The 15169-nt window shown below is 39.2% G+C and overlaps 1 protein-coding gene across 1 annotated transcript in view; it reads left to right on the top strand.

Annotated features, from left to right (window-relative positions):
* Positions 1 to 15169, top strand: part of EXOC4 (exocyst complex component 4) — a 640998-nt gene that overhangs the window by 587567 nt on the left and 38262 nt on the right. The window contains exons 16-17 of the mRNA XM_039860921.1: positions 1940 to 2118; positions 5052 to 5211. Of these exons, the coding sequence (XP_039716855.1) occupies positions 1940 to 2118; positions 5052 to 5211 (339 nt within the window). The remainder of the gene's footprint in view (positions 1 to 1939; positions 2119 to 5051; positions 5212 to 15169) is intronic.

The raw sequence follows: 15169 nt of genomic DNA, 5'->3' as shown, positions 1-15169 counted from the left end.
TTGGAAAACAGTTCGGCAGTTTCTTGTAAAATTAAACATATACTTTCAATGTGACCCACCAATCAATCCCAAGAGAAATGGAAACATTTACACAGAAACCTGTACACGAAGCAGCTTTATTCATAATCACCCCAAACTAGAAACCACTAGGATGTCAGCTGGTGAATAGTGAAATTGTGTTACATCCATACTCGGGAGGCTGCTCAGCAGTAACAAGGAGTGAACAATGACATGGGTAGATGGCAGGTGCTTTAGGTGGAGTGAAGGAAGCCAAGCTCCAAAGGCGGCATACTATATGATTCCATTTACATGGCATTCTGGAGCAGACAAAACTATAGGGACGAAATAGATTCGTGGTTGCAAGAGCTTTGACGTATGAGTAGAGATTGACTTCAAAGGGGCACGGGCCTGTTCTATAACTTGATAATGGTGATGCTTATACAACTGTATGCATTTGTCAAGTCTGAAGAACTGTACGCTAAATAAAGTGGATTTTACTGTTTGTAAATAATTTCTCAGTAAAACCAACTTTAAAAAAAAGGAAGATGATACTCTAGCCTATAGTTGCATCATTAGAGATAATGCCTAAGCCTTTTGTAGCCATTTATTTAGGATTATTTCTTATTAGTTTATGCTAGCTATTAGGGTAAGAGAATCTTGACTCTTGTCTACCTCCAGAGAACCTTCTGTAGCGAGATCAGACACAGCATCCAAAACAGTAGAGAGTTAGGACTTCACTGAGCTCACAGAACGGCCTGTTTGAACTGTGCCTGCCGGTGGATGATGTTGTGGTTGTTGCTGTTATTAAATAAATACTCGTATGCGCGGTAGAATTATTTGGACTGAAACTTGCTTTTATTACAACTTAATACACAGGTTATGAAGTAGCCAGTCCTTACCTACCTTAGACTTTTTTGGCAGTTACTGGTATCTACCAAAAAGAACCTAAGAATTGTACATGATCAAACCAACTTGCCATTTCAACACAGGGATGCTCTTTCTCCTCAAGCTCACTCAGATATGTCCTGTGTGACTCAGGTATCACCTCCTGTCGCAAACCTTTCCTGACACTCTTGACAGACTTCCATAGGACCCTGCATACGTGTGTTTCAAGTGACACTCTGCCCTCTTTTTGTCATTTTTTTCTTGGTTGGCCCCATTAAGCTGTGGAGTCTTTAAGGGCACAAACTGTGTCTTACATTCCCAGGGCCTAGCACAATTTTTAACAAATTCATGGGTAGTTCAATGTTTCGTTTGAGTGATAGATTAACAATAATAAATTTGATAACAGTGCTAATAGCCAGCGCGTCTTGTGCACTTCCGCTGAGCCAAGCTCTCAGCGCACTGTATCTGTAGTGACTTCTCAGAGCACCGTATGTATAGTAGCTCCTGAGGTGTCGTTATTTCCCTTCCACAGATAAGGGAACCGAGACAGAGAGAATAACTTGCCTCGAGTCACACAGCTAGTCAGTGTTGGAACTGGGAAGAGACACCAAAGTCGTCTCGTGACAAAGCTTACGCTCTTAGGATCTGCGACCTCTGCCTCTCCAACAGTATCTGCTGGAAAATGTAATGCTTTTCACATTGGCCATACTGTCCTGTCACTGAAAAGAATTTTAGAGCTCATCTATTTCTCACCCACAACATATGGATTAAACAAGCAAGGGCCACGGAAGCCGACTTGCTCAGGATCACTCGTTCGTTGTATAGAATAATTAAGATGGCTTTCTGCTGAAAAGGGCAGGGGTATATAACTTTTTATAGAGCTACTGCTGCTTCAAATATGTGGGTGCTCTGTCACCAGAAGATCGTTATTTTCATCTGAAAGATTTATTCCTAACCTACCTTCCAAATTCATTCCTCTCTCTCTCTCTCTCCTCTCTCTCTCTCCTCTCTCTCTTCTTGTCTCTGTCTCTCTCTCTCTCTCTCTGTCTTTCAGGGTTCACTGCTTCCACTATCTCATTCCTCTTGCAAAGGAGGGGAACTACGCCATTGTCGCCAATGTGGAAAGTATGGACTACGACCCTCTGGTGGTCAAGCTCAACAAAGACATCAGTGCCATCGAAGAGGCCATGAGTGCCAGCCTTCAGCAGCACAAGTTCCAGTACATATTTGAAGGTCAGCCCCTACCTCGGTCCCTGGAGTGTGAGAGGAAGGGAGGATGAAGATTTTCCTGATTTTTCCATATTATCGAAGTTTAAAACTTGTAGGAAAAGGTTGTTCGGTTTTTCTTTCTTTTTTTATTAAAGCTGCAATACCTAGTCTCTCTGTGTATGGCTAAGTAGACAACAATATGGCTGCCATCTGCTCCTGGTTGATAAGGAGATTTAATCCAAGATAAGGCAGATGGCAGCCCGGCTGCCTCCCCGACATGCCACTCATGAGAGTTGGGTAAATGTGTGGAGGGCCACGAATTAACTCCAGAGCAGCTCATAAAAGAAAAGGAAACACACACACAATGAAGAGAGAACCCAGAAAGATCCTTCATTGGTTAAAATTATTACTGAAAGGGGAAGTTTTCTCTTAAAGAATGTGCTGTTGTCTGAAAACAACAGAAATCTCTGATTAGCAGTGATTTTAGGGAGGCCACATCCATAAATGCCTTCAGGGCAGGCAGGCAGGCAGGGAAAGGTGCGAAAAACAATACCATCTAAGGCATTCACCTTCAACATTTGAAAAACACAATGCCAGCCAAGTAATTTTTCATGCTTAATTGTTTCCTTAGGACCCCTTTTAGGACTTCAAATTATCTTCCCTCTTCTCTTGTTTTGGTGTTTGCGTGTAGACCTAGGTGCTAGAAGTATCCATGGTGTCTCACAGAATCAAAGCAGTGTTACTTAAAACAATTAAGCAGGTACATTGTCTAACGGATCGTGGCGACCTGAGGATAGGAAAAAAAATGTCGATGCGTGGTCATTGATTGCTTTATGAAATAATTATGTTCCAGAAAATTTGGATCAATAAAATTCCTTCTTTTTTATTAAATTATGTTATAATGACAGAGATGTGTTCTGAAGGGAAATATCCCTAAAAGACCTAAGCCAAAAAGTATAGGTGATTAAAAGGTTAGCTGTTAGCCCCACGACACTGCGAATTTGGGGGCAGCAGTAATATTCTGTAGCTCGAGGCCGCTGTGCCCGCTGAGCAATAACTTCTTCCCTACCACACTGAGCTTCCTCCTCGCTCTTGACTGTGGCTCTCCCAAGCCCTATGTATAAACAGTCAGTCCCACAATTTTCCTCTCATTTTGCCCAGACATTTCTTTAACATCTAATCTTGCTGAGAGGCAACATCTTGAAATGCAGGTGTAATCCTCTGACGAAGGATAGATGTTAAACAGGAAATCATAAGTTGGGGACTTCCTGTTCAAAAATACAGTTAATTTTCTGTAATATAATTTTCTAAACTCTAAAGGTACAATAATGGAGTTTCCCAAAGTGGGGTGAGGGGAGGGATGAGTGGCAGGGTTTTAGTCTTCCTTGGTGAGGCAGGGAGGTACCTCATCACAGAGACGGTTCAGAGCTGCTGGTGTATCGTGATAACATAAAGCAGACCAACTTCCACTGTTTTATTATTAATTAGTACTATATTACACAAATTTATTATATAAACTTATTTAGTATATTATTTACCATTCTCTGCAAACAATACCATCCCCCGCACCCACACACACACATACACACATTGCCTACACTTAGGGCTGACTACAAATGACAGAACAGAATTATAGTCGAAGTTAGGGACTCAGGCGTATCAGCCAAAACTCAACCTACAGTGATTTTTCTCCTAAATAAATTTTATGATATTAAATGTAAACTCATGTGAGTGTTGCTTTTTCTTCGAGTAAAAAAAACGTTTTACTTCACTCGGAAATAGTAGCATATACAAGTGAGATTGTGGTCTTAGAGTAACGTTGGGTGAGTTGCAGAAGCAAAGGAGAAGGCATCCTCTGCCTTTTCTGCCTTTGTCCTAATCAAAAGAAAGTGTATTTCAAAGACAGGGGGAGCCGTGGAACCTGAAGATGTGCCCTGAGCTCTGATCTGAACCATAAAGAGTCACCATGGAGAGACTATGAGTTTGGAAGAGGAAAATAGCAAAAATAGTAGACCACTTGTGACTAGTCAGACTAGCTTTAGAGTTTTGGGGGAATGGCTTGTTAGAGTCCAGCTTTGCATGAATAAGGGGAAAAGAAGGAAGATAAATTTACTTAATTCCAAGTATTTAGAGTTAAAATCTAGCTTTGAAAAATGGTAACCCATATGTGCCTCAGGTTGTTCTGAACTACTGCTTCTCCAGCCTGATTCCATAGGATGTGCTAAATGGGACCTTGTAGTTGATGTACTGACCTGCTCTTTGCCAAATTTCATAGACCTTAAGACAGCCCGTAGGATGTGAGAACAAACCACTTATGAGACCCCAGAAATGTCCGTAGGTGTCTCATGGAAACTCAACAGTTAATGCATGATCTCCTTTTCTTTGGCATTTTGTCTGATTGCGTTCTCTCCAATTACTGTTTAGAATTCCAGTGTCAGTGTTGAGGTGTGCTAGCATCGATGCTAGTAGCCCAATTTCTTATTGATTTACTTCTGCTTATGTAGGTTCCCAGTCAACTTTTGAGCTAAAAGTACTCTATCTGTTTTGTGGGAGGAAGAGGAAGCCAAACAGATCATTGTATTTACATGTGTTCTTCTCTGCTCCCAAAATACCTGTAACGGAAAAACAAGAGTTCCTATGCACTCTAATAGTTTATAACAACCTGGTATATTCTCTAAGCCCTGGCCTGGTGGCTTTAGGTATATATGGCAATACTGGAGCTGTAGATAGGCTAGATCTTGTTGCCAGCAAAGTGTCCCCATTTGGTAAGTACTAGGGCAATGTATAAATACTCTGAAAACGTTTTGAGATCGGCTGGTGCAACATCAGAGATGTGTATTCTTTGGTTATTTAAATTTGTGGAGGGTTAGAAGAGAGAAATCCTGTGTGTCCGCTTATGCAGGATGGCACTGATCAGTTTCCTCTTTTCCCCTCACTGCGCTGTGCTGATCCCTCAGGCCTCGGACATTTGATCTCCTGCATCCTCATTAACGGTGCCCAGTACTTCAGGCGCATCAGTGAGTCTGGCATCAAGAAAATGTGTAGGAACATCTTTGTTCTTCAGCAAAATTTGACCAATATCACCATGTCGCGGGAGGCAGACCTGGACTTTGCAAGGTAAGAGGGAAGATTGAGTTTGGTTCCTTGTACCAAAGCCAAGACCTCATTGCTTATAAAGTCATTTTTAAAAATGGACTCTTTGTTCTTAAAAAGTTAGTTTAAAAAAAAAAACGAGTGATAGATGTTAATTAAACTTACTGTGGTGATTATTTTTCAATGTATACATATAGCAAATAATTATGGTATACAACTAAAACTAATATAATGTTATATGTCAATTATATTTCAATTTCAAAAAAAGGGAAAAATGAAACAAATAGTTCTTTAGTCATAGAGAAGGAAATGCTGTAAAATGCTATTGGATGTTTAATATCTCTTAGGTAATTTTTCCTATTGTCTATCCTAAGTTCTTTTTACTACAAAACTCCAGTAACTTATGAAAGTAATATATGTTTATTGGCGTAAAATATGTAATATAAAATACAAAGAAGAATATAAACATTACTCATAAACTTTCAATCTAGAGATTGATGTTTGGTAAATTTTCTACTGGTTTTTGTGCGTGTTCTGTGAGTATAGGTAAGTTTTCATATATGCGCACGCATGTGATTTCTCTTTTTACAAAATTAAAACTATGTTAATGTAGTCTTATAGTCACTTAATTGTATTTTCTCATATCAATAATATTCTTTGAATATATGATCTTTCCCATATCCATTAATGTTCCTTGCAAATATTATTTAATGCCTGAAAATATTACTTTTTAATTCCATGGTATAAATGAACCATAATTTATGTAATCATTTGACAATTTATAGACATTCGGATTTTTTTCATTTTTTTCTCTCATTATAAAGAACACCTGTTGAATGTATTTTTACATGAACCTCTATTTGCTCATCTCTTGTATCTTGTCTCTATTGAAACCCATCTGCTCTTCCTGTTTTCACTGGGTTTCACTATCCATGCTCCCCTTTGTGTAACGAAAGGTTCTTTTAAACAACACTTTCATTTTCCCTTTTCTAAGTTTGCTGATCTCAATTTTTAATTTTTTATACAACATACATTTTCAAATTTGAGAGTTAGTTTTAGTCTCTCTTCATGTGATCTCAACACTATATCTTACATAAATCATCAGACCTTTGGCGCTTTAATGAAAGCTTAAACAGTTTTGAAGAGGATAGTTGATTAAGAGGATAGATGATTATGGTATCTCCATGCTTTATTGCTAAATTTATATCTAGGTGAATTATTCCAGAAACTTTTTTATGCCCAGAAAGTTATTTATTTTTAATAATCCAGAATGCTCCTGCCTAATATTTAGTATTTCTGTGTCTTTTTGCTTGCTATTTTGATTCCTTGAAAATTCGAGAAAATTTGAAAGAATTCTCGAGGCGTTTAAGGGAAGAATGAAGTATTATGTTACTTTGACAGTTATTAAAGTGTATGTGCTAGGATCGTGGTTTTAGAGTCATATAACCATACATCGTCGTGTTCAACCTTCTCCAGTCTATCACTTCAGTTGTTCCATTGCTACCCTGGTTTTCTGCTTTTCTGTCCCCTCTTCCCTGTCTTATTTTTTCCCTACGTGTGTGTGTGTGTGTGTGTGTGTGTGTGTGTGTGTGTGTGTGTGTGTGTTCATTAAATTCCCTATGTTAGGCTGAATTTGATGGAAAGCCTTTCTTGCTCAGATTAGAGAAACCAGGTGTGACTGAATGTTGCATTTATTTGGTCGCTCTTATGGGGAATGATCTCATTATTGAATTAGTCTCATAATAACATTGACAAGGGGAACTTAAGAACATGGAGGCCTGAGGGATATAGAGAAGCATTACTAATTCTCTGAGGAATATAATTTCCTAAATTCAATCATCTTTCTTTAAATGATTTTTTTTACTTAGCTGAAATAAGTAAATTAACACAGTTTTTGGCAGATTGTATGAGACGCAGACACATACTAAAAAAACATGCATCTGAATAATGAACTGTTGACTGGGCGGTATTGAGGTTGGCATTGGTGGGTTGTGTGCCAACGAAGCGTTTCTTCAGGAAATAATTGGATGGCAACTAAGTCATGGGTTTCACAGTTGGATTTGTAAATGATATTCAAGGAAGTGTGTATGAGCTGAAATGTGACCACTTGGGCCAGGTGCTACTAGTGTTACTCTTTACTCTTAGTGGATTCCAACGGGAAATAGGCTAGCATAAACATGCAGCGCTGGGTGACTCAGTTCTTCTGATCATGGCTCAGAAGATATCTCCTTACTATACTGTAAGCTCCAAAAGGCTGAGACTGTTCCTGTCTGTTTCCTCAGTGCCTGGACCAGAGTAAGTTCTCATCATGTGTACTGGATGAATGAATAAATATCAAATTAGGGCTTCTTTTGGTGTTGGCGAAGGGCTTGGATGATGACAAGATTTAGTTTACCTTTAAGGCCCTGAACATTTTAATCAGCTGACAAGGATCAGTTTTCTCCTAAGCTTGTGAGAAACTGAGGCTATCCTTTGTAGTTCTTTCTTTGTAGAAAAGAAAGTGTTACAAAAAGGAATAATTTGTCCATACTCTTTCTAGACTCTTTCTCCCTCATTTTCTCTTGCTCTCATACATACACACATACATAGGCCAACTTCATAGCCTTATTTTTTTTTTCTGTTCTTATTTTTGTTAGGAACAGGTTTTGCGAAATGGGCTCCATCAATTCTACTGAATTTGAAGCTATGTAAAGTAAATATAACAGCGATACCAAAATAGCCAGAAATAATAGACTGGAGCCGTGTGCCTCAGCATTCCTTAAGCAATGCCTAATCAAGCATGGACAGCATCTGTATTTCCAGCAAATCTCTACAGGAATGTTATCTTCTAACACAGTAATTAATCACTAGTTGCCATGTGTCAGAAAACTTATTTAACAAGAAGTTGCAAGGCTCTTGTAGTTTTTCAGTTCCGTGGCCTCCCTGGCCAGTGGAAAATAAACACCCTTTCCATAATAAAGAAAGAACATGAGGGTTCTGGAGCAATTCCATTTATGTTGATTCTTCTGCTTATGGTATTGTTGTCTGTCTCTTTGTATACGCACCTGATACTCTCATCTCTAATAGGAAGATAAATCTTAGGTGAGCAAAGGATTAAGATGACCTTTATGATCACCAAAATTACAGAGAGACCCTGTCACCTCTGGTAATGATCTCTGCTGCTGTGGTTTTGACCCTTTTGACCCCACTGTTAATTTTCACACTAAAAAACAAACAAACAAACAAACAAACAAAAACAACTTTGTTCCGGAAAATGACTGCAGGTTAACTAGAAAGTGGAGGAGCTTTGCAGTTGTACCTTTCATCAGGGATCACCTTACCCTGAGCCGTCTTAGGCTTCTCCAGAATCGAGTCACTGGGGCAGAGTCCAAGCAGAGTATGTAACAGGAGAAGTCTGAATGGGCACTGAAGTCCCCAAGGTGGACCTGGCAGTCTTAGTAGCCTAAGTGAAGCCATTACTCAAAAAGAATATCCCAAAGTTTTCTTCCTAGTTCTTCCCTCCCCTTCCATTTTCCCTGTGTATCTGCCTCTCCCATTACCATCGCTTCTCTTTTCTCTTTTCTCTCTCCCGTCACCTCTGTTTTCTGCTTTTCTTCTTCAAGCCTTCATCTCTCTTTGCTTTTCTTCTAATTTTGGCTGTCTTTAGACACTGTCACTTATTCTAAAATCTGACAAACCTAAGGAAATTAAAGCTAAGGTTCAGGAAGTGGTAAGGGGAGAAGTTCTAACACGTAAGAAAGCTTCCTCACGCTTCTGTTCACTCAGTTAGTCAACAACTATTTACTGAGTATGCATTCTCTGTAGATCTTGCCCTCATGGAATTTACAATATTGTGGGGCAAGACAGACAAACTAATAAGTAAAACATATGTATGCCCATGGTTAAAAACAGACGTGGGAAGGAGAATTGAGTATGCCAGGGTATAATGAAATGTACAATTTTAGAGTGTTCATGGAATTCCTTAAAAAAATGGTAATATTTGAGGACAAACCTAAAGGAAGAGTGAAAGCAAACCACGTGGCTATCTAGAGGAAAAACATATCAGGATAGGGAATCCAACAGTAGGAAACCAGAGGGAGGAGTATGCTTGGCATTTGAAGAACCGCAGAAAGGCCAGTATGGCTGAAGTGAACGAGCAAGGGGAAGAATAAGATATGAGGTCAGAGGTTTAATCTAAGAAGCTGAGATCTTGAAGACCGTTATAATGACATTGGCTTTTACTCTGAGTGAGTTAGGAAACTCTTAGAGTTTGGAACAAAAACGTGCCATAATTTGCCTTATATTGTAAAATAATCACTGGCTGCTCTGTTGAAAATAGACGATTGGGAATAGGAGGTCATAGGCAAGGGCAAAAGCAGACAGAGCTGTTAGAAAACTATTGCAATAATCTAGGTGAAAGATAGTGGTGATTCAAACCAAGATGGTAGCGGTGGAGAGGATGAGAAGTGGTCAGATTAGGATTTATTTTTATAGTACAGCTGACAGGATATCCTGAGAGATTGGAAGTGAACTAATGACTCGAGGTTTTTTGCTGTGAGCAATTCACAGGATAGAGTTTTTATTTACTGAAACGAAAACGAGCCAGACACTTGGAAAGACAGGTTGAGTTTATTGGGGAGGGGCAATGGGGCCAATAGGGAGGAGATATCAAGAGTTTGGGTTTGGACATGCTAAATTTAAGATGCGTGTTAGACATCTGAATAGAGATAAAGAAGAGAGAGCCGGATTTACAAATCTAGAGTTCAGAAAAGAGATCTCGGCTGGAAATAGGAGGTTGGGAATCATCAGCATATAGGTGGGATTTAAGGCTATGAGACAGAGTGAAGGTGAGAGAGAGCTCAACAAGGCCACGAGTAAAGAAAGAAAGAGAAGCTGTCCGAGAATTGAGCCTGGGTACTCCACTGTTTAGATGTTGGATTATTGAGGAATCAGCAAAAAGGGAGCAACCTATAAAGTAGAAAGGGAGCAACCTATAAAGTAGAAAGATAACCAGGAGAGGCTGTGTCCCAGAAAGAAGTGAAGTAAGTGTTTTAAGTGTTTATCTTCATCTGTGTCAAATGCTGCTGAGATTAAATTAGCTCAGGACAGAGAACTGGCTGCTGGTAGGCCTCACAAAAAGCCTGCAATGCTTCGGTTTTCATTCCTTTATCTTCCCTACACAATTTGCCTAGTATATGAACAAGCTTTAAATGTATTTGGGAACAGGCTTCTCACTCCTCAGTTACCTGGTAGGGAATACAAGTAGAATGTTTCTCATGTGATATATAAAATCAAATTGGCAGCTTCTTTTTTCTCATTGGATGGTCATTAAGAAAGCCCAGTGCTTCCCAGCTTAGGTACTCAATATATGTTTCTCATCAGTAAGCAGGATTGTGATCCCTCTAAAAGAATACTAGCTCTAAGGTTTCCTTTTTAATGATGGGCAGTGTCTGCTCTTAGGTGCCCCACCCCTCCCTTTCCCAACCCCCATTCCAGTAACTCAAAGTTAGCTTTGGAGCTGTTTTATGTATGTTCATTTAACTAGTGAAGCCCTGCGTTTCCTATGTATATTGTCCATACATAGGAACATTTGCTGTGTTCCAACAGAAAGATCTCAGTGGTAGAGAATGAACCATTTGTACCCTGGGGATCAAAGGAGAAAAAATCTTGCCTGAAATACCTCCTCTGAACCTAGGTTTATATGGAGAAGTACGATATACCATATTTGTTTAACTCAACGAGAGGTTGAATTAGAAAGTCAAAAGACAGCCAGTAGAATGGGAGAAAATATTTGCATATCATATATCTGATAAAGGAATTTGTATTTAGAATATATAAATAACTCTTTCAACTCAATAATACAGAGGCAAATAACCCAAATTAAAAAAATAAATAAATAAAAAACAAGTAAAGGCACCCCAATAGAAACAAGCACACCACGTATCCAGATCTTGGTTTCTAATTCTGTTCTCCAATAAAAGCAACCAGAGCTCCTAGGAGAAATGGATAATTCCATGACCGGTGCAGGAAACATGCAAGAGGAGCCTGGAACATCTTGTACCAGAAAGTAAGGAAGCACTAAAAACACACACACAGAGAACACGTTGATGGGGATGGGTCAGAGGGGCAGAGGAACCAACTGAAAGAACTCCCAATGGCCAAGGTCAGACAATTTGAGCAGAAAATTAGATAAAGTAACATTGGATTATAACCCAAAGTATAAAATAAATATCGATGAATCCATGCTGATGTAACTAAGTAATTGAATATGTTAATGAGAAGAAAGAAGACACCATATCCTGTGCAGAAGAATTCCAAATAATTCATGTAGCTACTCTACCCTAAAGGAAGGGAATCCTAACTCTCCCCACTTCTTAAGTTTAGGCTGCACATAGTGACTTCTTTCCAAAGAACACATACAGGATGAGGAAAGTAACTTTATCGCAGAGAAATCTGACAAACTACATTTGTCAGGTGATCAAGGTTAACATCAACATACATAAATCATATTGACAGATGTACACTTGGTATGAGGGGATAAAAATGACACTTTACTTAAGCGATCTTCTTCCCTAAAACCCACAACCCTCATTTAATCATGAGAAAAACATCAGATTTCAAGAGAGGAAGATTCTACACAATACTGACCAGTACCCCTCAAAGCCGTCAAGGTCATTAAAAACAAGGAAAGGCTGAGAAACTGTCATAACCAAAAGGAGCCTAAGAAGACACGACTACTATATGTAATGTGATAATTGGATGGGATCTTAGAACAGAAAAAGGACAATAGGTAAAAACTAAGGAAATGCAAATAAACTATGGACTGTAGTTAATAATAATATATCAATATTGGTTCATTAGTTTCGATAAATTTACCATATTAAATAAGATGTTAAAAACAGTAAAACAATGTAAGTTATGTAGGAAATCTCTGTACTATCTTCTCAATTTTTCTCAATAATTTGTAAAATTATTGAGGGGGGGGAATCTATTACTTAAAAAAATAGGCACAAGATTTGAATAGACATTTTTCCAAAGAAGATATATAGATGGCCAATACACACGTGAGAAGATACTCACCATCATTCACTATTAGGTAATTGCAAATCAGAGCCACAGTGAGATACCACATTGCTCCCACTAGGATTGCTATAACCCTATAATCCAAATGTTGGAGAGGATGTGGAGAAACTGGAACCCTCCTGCATTGCTTGTAGGAATATTAAATGGAGCAGGCGCTTTTGGAAACAGTTTGTCAGCCCTACTGGAAGTAGAATGTGAGCTTCATTAGGCAAAGACTATCACTTCTATAGCCACAGGGCCTAGAGCAGTACCTGGCATGTAGTAGGCATGCAGTAAATACTCGTGGGTGATAACGTTAAGGTGTTTGGACTTTACCCTGTCAGTGACTGAGGGCTTTTACACAGAAAAACGAGGCGGTCAGATTTGTATTCCGAGTACACTGTTTCAGCGCCGTGTAGGAAATGGATTAGAGAGCGATAAAACTGGTAGCCTTGCAGACCAATTGGAAGGTGACTGTTAAGAGAGACATTTAGGGCCTGAACTAGGTCCGTGCTGGTGGGGATGGAGGAGACAGATTTGAGAAGTAAGAAGGAGATAAAATCAGCAGGATTTAGAGAGTGATTGAATAGTAAAAGTAAAGAAAAAGAAAAATCAAGGCTGACCCTCCACTTTCTGACATGGATAACTAGCTGGGTCACAGACCATCAAATAAGATAAGCCTGCAGGAGGAGGGAAGAGTAGGTGTGATGGAGGTAAGGTCATCAGTGGACATGATGAGTGCAAGATGCCTGTGATGTCTCAAGCGGACATGTCTAATGTGCAACGGGATATTGTAAGAAAGAAGCTTTGGGGAGAGGCCTGGCCTGAACAAACAGAATTGGGAATCATCAGCATAGAGTTGTTGTTTAAAAACATTAGAGGAAATATACACTCTGGATGGAGAGCAGTCCCCTGGGTAACACCAACATGTCTAGGGCATGAGAAGGAAGAGAAACCCCGAAGAGGATAGGGAAGGAATTCCCATGGTACAAGGGCCGGGAGGGATCGGAGCATGAAAGTGCCGCCCGCACTGAAATGGTAATTTCCCATAAATTGATATGACATCTTACTTCCCAGTAAATTAAAACATCTTTACATTGTAACTTCTTCAGCTCCTCTTTGAAGTAAACTGTTTAAGTGCCTTGTCAAGGTGACAGAGTGAATGACAAAGGCAGCCTAGAAGCTAAATATTATCAGTTCCGACCTCTGCTTTGTCCTTGACCTTGTACTTTCACTAAGGCCGAGAATGATCTCTGGCATGGCTGAGAATGTTGAATTCCTTCCAGGTAGCTGTTTAGGTAGACTTATTTCCTACAAACCTATCATTCCAGGATCATTACTTTGGTTTTCTGCAGGAAAGGTTATAGGTTTTCCTGTTTGCAGTGACCAGAGTGTAGTGTGGTAGAGAGGGATTAGCAGTGATATGCTGCCATCTGCTGGAAACGCCCACGGACATCCAGACAAATGAACATCTGTGGTCTCCTCCGTCTCCTAAAGAATGGGCACTGCCCCTGAATTAGGCTTCAGAGGCGACTTGGCTGAAATGCCCTTACCCATCAAATAAAATTTTCTTTGAGTGCCTTGCTAAAAAAGCAATTTTGTGTCTAAAAAAAAAATCTAAAATATTTTCACACCTTTTTCTCTGTTTTCCCAGCTTTTGTCTGCCATTGTTCTTATTTGTCTTTTCAATTCTGGGGTAACCTACCCATTTTCCAGCCTTTCCCTGTAATACTCCAGGTTTTTGACTCCAGATTATTAACCATGTGGATTTGTGATTAACTTTGTAGGAGAGGTTACTCTGCTACCCAAATTCTTTTAATGATGATGCCCCCCAAAATTCTGTTATAGCTCTTAGATTTGATGGTGATGCAAAGGTAGCCCTGACTTTCTTGGGGGCCTAGAGTAAACTGAAAAACACAATAGGTTAAATAGCTTTTGCTGCTTGGTAGAAGGAACTGTGCCAGTTAATAAAGTTTAATAATAAAACAGAAGTTTGTATGGCTCAATCTCTGAGGGGAAAATTTAAAGATCTTTATATAAGTAGATTTAAATACTATTACATCTCCTTAATTAAACCTTCATTTGACTTTGCTACCCAGTTTCTGACCATCTCACTTTCTTCTGATCTTTTTATATTAATTGTACTTATAGTAGGTTAGAACTAATGGTTCTAACAATTAATTGGTCTCTAATTAATTGTTTAATTAGGACTCTTTGAAGGCAGGTGTGTACGCCTGTTGGTTTGTATATCCCCCCCAAAGAAGTACCCCAAAGCAATGAGTAGTTATAATGCTCTCAAAAAAATACCTGTTAGTATTTGTGTTTGATTTTTCATAAACATATCTCATGTGTGAGGCTTTGATTAAGTAAGATTTATTTTGGTTATGCTCAGTTAATACTACCAGACCTTGTACATATATAGTGTCAACGTATAATTTAGGGGTTACTGGCCAACAACGGCAGGCTTCCCTTTGTAGCACGTATGCTGCCACTGGAATGATTCAGGGATTAGTGTAGGTGACAGGTGCTATTATTTCCAATAAAGATCCTAGGGAATGGAAATCAGAAGTGACTTGTCCAAAATCTCTCATCAAATTGGACTATTTATATCCTGTGCAGTACCTCCGTAGTCATCAGAGTCAGGAAATTAAATTAATTCACCCAGTGAAGCCATTTTCTGCCGGCAAAGTGTTGTATTGTACTAAAAAGATATTAAGCTTGTTCTGTGACTAAAGCCCAGAGTGATCATTTATTTACTGACTCTCTTAGAGTTCTTACTGAAAAACTTGAGGCCGGAAGCTGACCTTTCTTGTTTTCTAAATAAGGATATAATGTTTAGTTTTGACGCTTAAAAGTAAGAAACAGGCACAGTTGTTACAGCCGTGAAAACAGAGCTACAGCTCCTTAGAAACCACATCAAGGCCACACTTCCTCCCAGCTC

Source organism: Pteropus medius, unplaced genomic scaffold (assembly GCF_902729225.1).
Source record: "Pteropus medius unplaced genomic scaffold, Ma_sr-lr_union100, whole genome shotgun sequence".
NCBI classification, from domain to species: Eukaryota; Metazoa; Chordata; class Mammalia; order Chiroptera; family Pteropodidae; genus Pteropus; species Pteropus medius.
This window is presented reverse-complemented; position numbering and strand designations above follow the sequence as displayed.